General features: G+C 41.7%; 1 protein-coding gene across 7 annotated transcripts in view; it reads right to left on the bottom strand.

The window, feature by feature from the left end:
- Positions 1–947: 947 nt before the first annotated feature.
- The window catches only part of LOC124300466 (uncharacterized), a 35,707-nt gene continuing 25,097 nt past the window's right edge, over positions 948–11,557 (bottom strand). For all 7 annotated transcript variants that reach the window (XM_046754611.1, XM_046754606.1, XM_046754608.1 and 4 more), the window contains exon 3: positions 948–4,817. In XM_046754611.1, coding sequence (XP_046610567.1) covers positions 2,248–4,817 — 2,570 coding nt within the window. In that variant the 3' untranslated portion in view covers positions 948–2,247. The remainder of the gene's footprint in view (positions 4,818–11,557) is intronic.

Genomic DNA, 11,557 nt, shown 5'->3' with positions numbered 1-11,557 from the left:
CCGACGGCGATGCAGTTTAATGCCGTGATGGATCGAAGATCGGCTTGATCAATGTCAATAAATCAATCAAAACGATCGGAGGCCCCGTCTCGACAGTGAAGACGTTGGGCGTAGGAAGAATACCAATTTCGTCCGCTGGTACGCAGGATTAAACTTTAAGTAGACAATTCGCGAGACGAGATTTGAAGTTTATTTGATTCGGTGAGTAATAAATCCCGTCTTAATTAAATCAAGTAGGTATATTTAATTGGATAGAGCTCGAGCCTGAAAGCGTCCTTACAGATAACAAGATCCTCGAGGCTGCAAGCTCTTGCCCATTTGCCCACAATGCACCACGCCAGCTTTATGATCCGAAGTGAGTGTCGCTCGGCTCCTGGATGGGGAGAATATATGATCGAATTTCTACCCGGCTGAGGCTCGTCTCTGCCTCTCGAATACCAAAGATTAGTCTCTTACAAATTGAAAATTATTATAAATAACATAAGTATTTACGTCCGCTTTTTATTTTCTATTGCAAATGGGCATGCATGGCATCAGGGAATTCTGTATTTCTATTTTTCCACCGGCTCGAAGTTATTAAGGCTAATAGTTTTCATATGTAAACCTTTCGGTCGAATCGATTCTGACAATCCGTGCAAGGAATTATTATACGCCGCGTTAACTCGGAGCTTTATTTACTGCACTAAGCTTGATTATCGTTTTTCATTATGCAAATTACACTCGTTATATTTTCCAGGATATTTATCACACGTCGTGTCCACTGGATTGAATGTTTCTATGTTTTTTAGCCAGTTTTTATTATCATTCTGCTCGGGAATGTATTATTATGGACAATATTAATATGCACCAAGCTAATGCTGTACTAGAGAAGGGAAATGGTGAAAGCGAAAATTGAGTGAACCGAGTAACGGCATAAAGCTAGTTCCACATTAAACGACAATGAATGATCGTGATAATATATCTTTTATTGTTAATAATAATCAATAAAACATGACCGTCAGGTACAAACATCATACGTAAACAATACAATAATATAATGCTACATTACTTTCGAATCAATCGTACGGAGACAACGAGCGCGTATAAATAATAGCGTGTGTTTTACGTTTATTCGTGCTGATATTTTAATTCTTTATTAAATATCTTGTCTAATTACTATCTTTTTCTCCTTCTTATCTTGTGTAATAACGATAATAATACATTAGCAACATATACGTATATATATATATATATATATATATTTGAGAGTAAATGATAATAATGAAAATAATAATAATAATAATCTTAGCAACTATTAATGTGTATTCAGCGATGTACATCTACTATATTTAAGTTTGATTGTTAGTGCGTAATCGATATGTTTGGTAACTGGTATAAATAAGACTAGTGTTAATAATACCTATATATGTATAATATTATACGATTAGGCGCGTAAATATACATAAATAATTTAAATAAAATAAATAAATAATAATAAGAATAGCAATAACAATACAGATCCACGCTAATCACAAATTATATGATTATAATAAGTATGGGTGAATTATGTGTATAAATGGTCGTATAAATAAACTGGGATAAGCTAAACTTTGAAATATGATGTGTTTATACTTTTCTCCTATATAATTCAATACTTTCAGCTATAGCACGTTCACGATTATAAACTACACATTAACATGTGTGTATATAGGTATATATATATATGTATATATATATATGTATTATTTTATATGCCGTATATATATTTCATAGCCCTAATATACAGTATAAATTAAATAATTTCTCTGAAATATTTGTATAAATTTGAAACAAGCGTTACGGCAATTTGTCGACTGACTGATTACGGACTACTTTCGAGTTCTACCTACGTATGATAATGTAATATAATTCAATAACAGCGATAACGATGACGTAAAATCCTATATGCTTATTCTCGAACGACGTCACTCCAAATCCGATACTGGCACGTGAAAGTGAAAACAAGCGAAACAGTTAAAACGTAATATAAATAAATAAATAAATAAGCAACGATTAAAATACAATTTATAATATGTCGAACTCAGGGTGAGCAGTTCTCAATCAATAACCCAGGTCAACTTCTATCAAACTAATTTTGGAATATCTCTTCAAAAATCTCTCTCATCTCCTCTTTGCCCTGAAAGGAGAAACGCACGAATGCGAGTACGAAACGATTAACGTTATAAAAGGCGACAACAACTCAACAGCGACGACATGCAGCACGTACATCTAATTGTTAATTTCTATAGTCGTGAGTGAATTGGCCCTTCGGTGTTCCTCGACGTGGGATTCCGGCCGAAGGGTGAAACCGCTGAAGTTGTTCTCAACGAGACTGATCAGGTCCTGTTCCTCGACTCTCTTCCGACGTGGCTTTTCCTTTTCCTCATCGACGAAGCCCGGCTTCTCCTGAACGCTCTTATCCCCAATCCGACTCTTCGTGTTCTCGTTTATCAGCTGTTCAAGCTTCGACGGTCGCTCGGTGCTCGCCTCCCGGATCTCGTTGTACTCGACGGGCACGCCGTGCCTGTTCACCGAGGGCTTGTAGGTCTTGACCTTCGAGTGTCCCTGGATGATGAGGTACATCGGTCCCCGGATCGGCTTGGCGGGCTGCTTGTAGTGCGAGAATATCGGATCGGTCGTGAGGCTTGAGACCGTGGTCGTCGGAGCCGCCGTTGTCGAGGTGCGAGTCACCCGGTTCATCTCGTTGTTCAGCAGGTGGGCCAACGGCGACTGGTTCTTTATGTAATCCGTGACCAGATCGAGACTCGAGGTCACCGTTTCCGGTTGTGAAACCGAAGATGCCGCCGTCGGCAGAAACGGAACCTGAGGAGGAGCCGCCGCTCCGTTCGCCGACTGCATCGAGTTCATCTGCTGGTCAGGAGGACTCTTCGTCCGAAACGATTCCGAATCCATGCCTCCCGTCATTCCAACTTCTGGACCAGGCGTCGCATACATCGAAGGACTGCTGTGCTGCATCCCCTGAACGATCTGCTGATGATGCTGATGCTCGTTGAACATCTTCTGAGGCGGCATCGACGGCACGCCTCCCGGAGGACGCCTCATACCGTTTCCCATATGTCCAGGCATCATCGCGTGACCTGAACTTTGACTCAGTTGGATCATCGGCTGGGTGTTAGGCCCCGGAAATACCGATCTAACTGGAACCTGGTTGATCTGGTTGACCTGGTGGGCGTGAGCCATCTGGTTCATTTGGTTCATTTGGTTCATTTGCATCATCTGGTTCATCTGGTTCATCGGGTTCATTTGACTCATCGGGTTCATCTGGTTCACCTGACTCATGTGGGACGGATGGTGGTTCATGTGGTTTATTTGGGGAATGGGGGCGGGTGGATTGGTGATGGAATTTGGCGGGGAAAGCGGTTTCGAGATTTGAATATTCTGCTCAGCCTGGGTTGCGAGACTGTTGAGTCGACGATCGTCGTGAGTGACGTTGGTCGGTTCAGTGTTAGATTCCGAAAGGGTAACGTTCGGTTTCTCGACGTAGTTGGTGGGCATGATAACAGAGACAGGTTCCTTCCGCTTCGAACCCCCGAATCCAGCGTCGACAGGACCGGCATTGGCGACAACGATGTGCATCTGCATATCCGAGTCAGCGGACGAGGGTTGGCCGACCACAATGTCGCCGGAGTCGTTGTCGTCGGTTGAAAAGATCGACGAGTGAAGAACGTTGCCGGATGTAGTGGGAGTTTGAACGATCGAGTTATCCTGTGGCTGCGACTCCTTCTTCCCTACCACCACCTCCTCGTTCTCAGAATTCTCACCGTCCACGATAATGTTAGCGTTCTGACCAATGACCACCTCATGGTTCGACGAGCTGGCCGCCTGGTGATCACCGCCCGTGTCGAACTGCTCCTGAGCGTTGAACGGCGTCTGCCAAGTGACCTGATTGGCCTCTGAAGATGGACCACCGTTGGCCAGCCACCCTCCGGATATCGTCTGCGTCGAATGGTAGACGAGATTCGACTTCTCGAATGACACCGAGGGCGTCGTTACGGACTGGAACTTCTGTCTGGTCGTCTGCACCGGCGGGGTATAGACGCTGTTCAGCCCCTCGACCTGCGACAGCTGGTGCTTCGGCGGAGGCTTGGACGAAGACTGCACCGGCCTTGGTGGAGGACGTGGCTGTGAGAATGAGTTCATATGGGAACCGATGTAGCTGAGCCGTTCATCCTGAATCGGACCTTCTTCCGTTTGCGTGCTGAACTGCTGGTTCTGATCGGCGTAGACCATCTTCTCCTTCTGCGGTGTGAAGGTCGGCTGAGCGGCATCGATCGGCTTGGGAACCACCGGTGGAGGTAGCATCATGGTGTAGGGTTTGGGTTTCTGGTTGTAGAACGGACTGGGATAGTAACTGGCCGGAACGTTTTGGATCCGGTTATGATTCCGGTAGTCAACCATGCCGTTTCTGAAGTTCGTATTCCGCACTATCTTCGGTGGCTCGGCCCCAGTGCTTCCTGTAAAATCGTTGCGGTGTAGAATGTGCTCGTTCTTGTACTGCTGATCCGGACTCTTGTTGAACTTCGGCCCGTCGACGAACTTTAGGAACTGTTCCGGAATCTTGGGGCTCGTCTTCTTCGCCGTTACACCGAGGACCAGGATGTCCCTCTTTGCCGAGGGTTCCGTGGTGTGCGAGTCCAGCCAGTACTGGACCCGGTCCAGGACAGGGGGCACGTAGTCGAAGGTGGGGTCGTTCTTCAGAGGATCTCCCCGACCCAGCGGCGTCCACTCGTCGTAGTCCATCCGCGGAGAAAATACCCGGGAGCGGCTCTCGTTTGCGCCTGGAATGAGAATGCGAGGTGAAAATTAAAGCCACGCGGTACGTGCTGCGTCGGTAATCAACTGCGATAACATAATAACCAATTACTATACAGCCGGTTGATTTAATCCTGACTATATATTATAATACGCCCGTTCTTCCTCTCGGTACGCAAGTGCGGACGGTAGATTATTACAGCGTGGTGAAGAATCGAAGGGAATATGAGAAATGACGTTTGACAGATTCGATTCGAAAGTCAGCGCGGGTTTCGTTTAACGGGCAGCCGTCCTGTTTCGGACTCCACCGAACCGGCTTAACTTCCCTGCCATGCGCAACTTCAATTTCACTCAAACTACAATCGATCATGCATCCCGCATCCACTCCACAAAACCGGGTTCATACAGGTGTCGGAAATATTACGCAACCTGGAATACGATCGTGGAAAAATATATCTGCAGCTTGCAAAATGAGGTTCGCAGCTGTACTGCAGCTTTTTCTACACCTTGAGAAGTACAAAATGTTAGAAATTTAGTTTCATCGTTCAGAACGCTCAAGTGTTTTCTTTTTGCTCGATGTGGGAACCTGCGATTTGGTCATCGGCATTTTTTGGCATCATACACAAAGACCTTTCAATCCAATGCTACGTTTTTCTGCGTTCTTCACGATCAAAACGTCCAAAGCGCCGTCTAGCCTCACATCGGGAAACGTTTGATGCTCGTCGCAACCAGTTCCTGGATGCAGTGCAGTGCACTTTGCGCGACATGATGGAAGGGAGGCGCCAGCGCCGGGTGAGGTCGACACTCGACACATGATGCAGGTTTCGACTTCGCAGCGCACGTACAAAGGCGAGACACGGACGGAATGAGCTATGCGCGGCCGTATATCCAATCTCTCGTTTTACATAATGTTTGCCGTGCATACAAGGTTGAACCTGTACGTGCCTGCGAGGTAGATATTATACACATACGCCACGAGACCCGGTGGTAAGTGCGTCTCTAGTGGGCTGCTGTATCCACTGCTCAATTGAGAAGAGCAATCAGGGTTAAGAACACTCAACGAGATTCACAGTGTCCAGTCAGTCGCACGTGATAAAAGCCCTCCGAGGCTCTTCCATTTTCGCGTAGGTAGCTTAGCTGATGAGGCCATAAGCGAGTTTAGTTATTTTCTTTTTTTTTCATTTCTGCAAAGGTAGTCGCTGAGTGTCCTTATTACGATAGCGATAAAACTGGGGATTTTGTCAAAAGCCCCATCAAACCCGAGCTCTTTGACACTTCCACAGGTATTCCATGCCACCATGCTGTTGCCCTCCCCTTCAATTCCGTCCGACGAATTAACGTTCCTCCCTTCGTTCGTCGATAAAACGTTGAGCTGCGCGTTGTTCAAGACGGAAGATGAGCGGAAGTTTGTAAACGAGTCGAGGCACATCGGAGTCTGTTTGAACGAAGTGTACATGGTATACGTTTTACGAATGTGCTGGAATTCATGATTCGGGATTGAATTATACCTTATTCAAATAGAAACGAATAAATTAGGGCACGCGTTGAACCCGCGCGCCATTTCCGAACGGAGATAAATTCTTTATGAGATAAAGTCTGGTGGTAAACTTAGTCACATTGGCAGCTGATTCAATATTTACCGAACCACCTACATGTATTCCTATACCCAACCGTGGCACGTATATTTACCTACCTTATAGAAGGCAAGACCGAACTCAAGCCGACTGCTTTCCGACCAAACTTTAAATTGAATTCGGGAAAACTGGTGAACCGGAATTGGATTATGCAGGCCGTGAAACGAATTTCATCAGAACCTATCGGTCGCGAAATTGGTTACTCCGAGAAGTTCATTAAGCAGAGTGCGCAAGTTTGAAATACCTGCAACGATTGTCATCGATCAATTAATATAACCGGCTCTCCGAACAAGGATACCAGCGTGGGAAATTTTCTGCCGATTCTTCCGCAGGTACTCTAATGTTATTAACAATTAACGATGCTCGAGTAATTACGTTGCAAATTCGACGGGTTACAAAGTACGGACAATATGTCAGAAAAAGAAATTAGATAATGTATCCAACGAAACAATGATTGGCTTATGTTAATTACACTGAAACATCGAGTCGAGAAGACGATAGACGTAATATCGAAGAAATCTCTCCGTTTAATGCAATTCAGTCTGTTTATTGTGCGGCAGAGTTGATTAGCTGAGTGAGCTGTGTTCCGCGTCTCGGTTATATCACGTAAAATATACCAAAGCAGTGATTCCCCCTGCCTAACCTTCATAGCCTACTTTACGATTTACAATTTAAAAATAATTCCTGAATTTCATTCCGTCGTCGTTCGAATTTTAATTAACGCTTTCATAATCTGGCCTTGTATAGCACTCCTTTGGTATCAGTGGCTTTCCTGCATCTAATACGGTAGTTTATCTGCTCTAAAAAATTTCGTTCGAGGAATTGCTCGACTGTCTTCCGCGTCGCTTCACGCAACACACCAGATTCGTGACCTGATACGGTATCGAACTTGGTGAAACTTTTTCCGTTTTCTATTCTCCCGTTTTACTATACTGCTGATCGTTAGAGACCCAATATGGAATCGATTGTACGCGAAAGAAGTTTCAAAGTCGGTTCAACTTCAAAAATCAGCCGAAATGAATCGATCAAAAACGGAGCTCAAGTGGAAGACGAAACAGCAACGTAAAAAAATTGCGATTCGGGTTTTTTTCTTAAACGCATTTCACGGGCGCAAAAACGGAGGCGAAACCCGGGCGAGAATTGCGGATAAAAAATTAAATTGAGGAGTACAAAGGTGATCAGGGGGATAAAAATTGGATTAAAACGTGACCGAGGCATCATTTGAATCTTGATTATTTTCGATTGTAATTATATTTCCACTGAACGCGAGCGGATCGATTTTACGCCCGTATAGCTCCTCCTCACCTGGTAATGGTGATGGTGATGGCAGGTCAGTGGGTCATGTTCCTCGCACGTGCATGTACATGTTTCTACCGAAGTGTTGGTACGAGACGCGAACACCTTACGTACACACGACTCGCCGTATATCGACGTAAAAATGGCTACGCGGCTTCTTTAACTCCAATTTGTCTGTGCTAAGAAGTACAACTTCCGCAAAGTAACAAGTAAAGCTCAACTTTGACAATTTGGAAAAATATGGCTCGGTCACTAATCGCGGTTATTTTTTCTGAACCATAATTTTTTACTGTTGTTTTTAAGTTGGATCAGAAATGATCCGTCACGTATGAAACTTTTTTTCACAAATCCTGTTTAACGCGAGGAAGCAACAATCCTCATCATAAATTACCTGATTTTTACGTGGTGAGAGGAGATTTCTTTCTTTATTAACAATTTTTAGACCAGAATTGAAATAGCTGTACAAAAAAATTCTGTTAATAAATTCTTTTCCATTCATACGACAGAAGTTTACATTGTCAACGTTTGGAGTCAATCAAAATCGAAAACAAACAAACGACCAGCTTGTAAACTTACGACGATGGTTTCATTTTCCTTAATAAAGAATACTAATTTCAAAAAAAATTGTCATCAATCGATAACAACAAACTAACTGAAATAACTTTCAGACGTGATTCGAGTTCTCACTTCAATCCCGTAGCTACGTTCTCAAATGAATTAGAATTTAAACATGAATGAAAATCATGAACAAGGCGCGATAAAAAACGATGAAAAACTCTCCTTTCGCCCGTAAAATAAGATTAGATATTATAGGATCACCTGTGAAGGAGGAAAAAATCTCGCGGCTTGGGGTGAAAAAGAGAATGAAAAATGAACCTCCCGGCAGAACTCTAATAAAAAGTCACCCTGAAAATATGCGACGAGTATCTGTAATATCCTTGCGGACTCTTGAACCTGTTTGACCTCCTGCTCTAGCTGTGCTGCTCGCCGGCTTTTTAATTTTAATTATAGGCCTGACTCGTTCGCTCACGGTGATCCCTTCCATCTTTGTAGGTAGGTAGGAAGGTGGGTAGGCATAACGCGTATCGAACAGCGACTGCGAAGCGCGTTAATCACAAGCGCGCGGAGCAATTTGGGCCCTTTAAAGTTAAGAAGGCCCAACCGATCGCCAGCCGACGCCGCTACGCGACGGCCACGTTTCAAGTCGTTTCCTCGTCCGAAATAATCCGCGGATCTCGTTTTCGCCAATTATTGAAACCCTCTTCGGTATAATGAGATGTTCGAATTTTTCACTATACGCGTGTAGTGCAATTAGCGGTTAACCGTTGGCTGATTGATCCACACACGTGTCAACATCTAATTAGAAATTATTCTTTTGCCTGCCAGCATTGACATTATGCATAAATTTACATTTTCATCATTTGTTTTTTTTTTTTTTTTTCTTTTTTTTTAGCAAGAATGTAAGCACAGGAATATATTTTATTCATTCATTTATTTGTGTACAGGTATATATATATATCTATATATATATATATACTCGTACAAGTGTCTTACAACGGTTGTAATTTTGATTTTATCTCTTTATTATATCCTCGCATATATTTATTTGCAAGAATTAAAAACAGCATGATTAAATCAACCTGTTCGTCTCTAAATGGACAAAATAAAGTCAACCTCGGATGTGAATAATAATTTATCTTGAAAGATAAATATGTTCGGAATGTTTACGTGATAAAAACGCAGCCGTAAAAACGTCGTAAAAATTATGCGTTTAAGCCAGGTGTAAAAATGAGATGAGACGAATTTAAAAAAAAAAAAGAGGAAGAAAAAAATTCAGCCAAAGATACCTACAATGCATTTGACAATCGTTTTTCACGCACCGGTGAAGCCGTTCGATAGTCAGACAAACGCCAATGTGTGTTATACGTCTCATCGCTAAAGTAAAAGCTTGACAAAGTAATTGATCGACTGAAGAGATAATATAAGAGGAACAAAAATGCGACGGAATAAGATCCCACGTTCTATTTTCGTTTTTCTAAGTACATCTAATCTCTTTCTTTGGCCTGTTCGACATTGGAAAATCATTGAAAAAGAGCAAAAACGAAAGAGACCTGAAATGAGAAAGAAACTGCAGACGGGATGAATGTCTCGACAGACGTAAGTTTCTCGTTTACTTTTTTCTCCTCTCTTTTTTCTCCTATAAACTGTCATTTTTTTTTCTTTTCTTTCTTTTTTTTATCGTTTTTCTTTTCCTTACAATTTTCTTTCCCACCGCGAGGCACCGAAAAGCTCGTCGGCTTTACGACTCCGCGTAATTGCGCCCTCCGTTTCCGCTTCTGCCTCTACATCTCGTCAAGATGGGACCAAGAAAAGGAAAGCAAAAGATAAAAAAAAAAAAAAAAAAAAAAAAAATTGAATAAAACCCGAGGAGCAAAAGAGAGAAAAAGAAAACATAAAAAAAAAAAAAAAAACTTGGGTGAATGCGCGCGCGTACTTCGAACCACCCAATTCTAACGACTAACACGAATCGCGTGATTGATCTGTCTGAGTTGATTGAAACATCGACGATACGCCTTGTAAGAGTTATATGTACCTGGTATACATATATATATCTGTATATATATATATATATATATATATATATATATATATATATATATACATATATATATCTGTATTTATATATATATATATATATATATATATATATACATATACGCATGTACATACATTATTATACTCATATAGGTATATAGAAGGCAGGTTACACGCTCTGCATGGAATTGCCTTATGATGACTGCGCGACGATGGCATTAACAAAAATAACAATAACAATAATAACGAAAATCACAATCACCATATAATTGCAATAATGATAGTGAAAAAAGGGGAAAAAAAAAGAAAACAGAAATAGAAAGAAAATAAAAATGAAAGAAAAACGGTAGTAATAGAAATGATAGTATATGAGCATCAGCGGGATATTATAATAGTAATCGATACAGAGGAATGATCATGGGAATTCGTTGTACCCATAATTATATTCCACGCATTTCTACTCCCGATGATCGCGGACAATAGTTTTTTCTTCTTCTTCATTTCGTCTACTCATTTTATTTTTTATTCAAATCTTGACAATAGAATGAAATGTAATCAACGCTTCGATGATTATCAGGTTGTCTCGCACCGTGTTGATGATAATTAATTTTCGGAACATAGAAGGTAAAAATGGATAACCAATGGTATACGAATCAATTTGTTTAACGATCACTGCGAAATCGATAGAAAGTGAAATGTATAGTGTCTGTAAAGAAATCTCACAAACAAAATAGTTATTATATACCATACGTTGAGATTGGAGAGGACAACTGTAATTATATGCTCGTATATAGGCATACGTACACGCATATCTCTGTGGAAAAAGTATATTATAATAATTAGTCGGTTATTCGGACGGATTGAGACGTGGTCTAGAGAAAGGATTCGACGGAAAGACTGATGTTGTTGATTTCTTTAATTCTTTTCTCCGATTCAATCGCGGAGAAATTCATTTTGTTTTTCATTCGGTGAGTTGAATCTTGTACATCGAACTTCGAAACAACAACAACTGAATCGAATATAACAAAAAATAAAACACTGGTCCGAAGGATAAAATATAGGTTGTTCATCGAATTCCCAGAATTTATCACTATCGAATAAGAAACAGACTGGAGAGAGTGGTTTCTGAGGCAATTTGTACAGATCCGTATTTCTCGCCAGCTTGCACTCATTTTTATAAACAAGAAGAATCACGTGACCTTTCAGTAACGATTATAAATCGCGGCGATACATAAATCTAC

Source organism: Neodiprion virginianus, chromosome 3 (assembly GCF_021901495.1).
Source record: "Neodiprion virginianus isolate iyNeoVirg1 chromosome 3, iyNeoVirg1.1, whole genome shotgun sequence".
Lineage (NCBI taxonomy): Eukaryota > Metazoa > Arthropoda > Insecta > Hymenoptera > Diprionidae > Neodiprion > Neodiprion virginianus.
The sequence above is the reverse complement of the archived record's forward strand: the minus strand, read 5'-3'. Positions and strand labels throughout refer to the sequence as shown.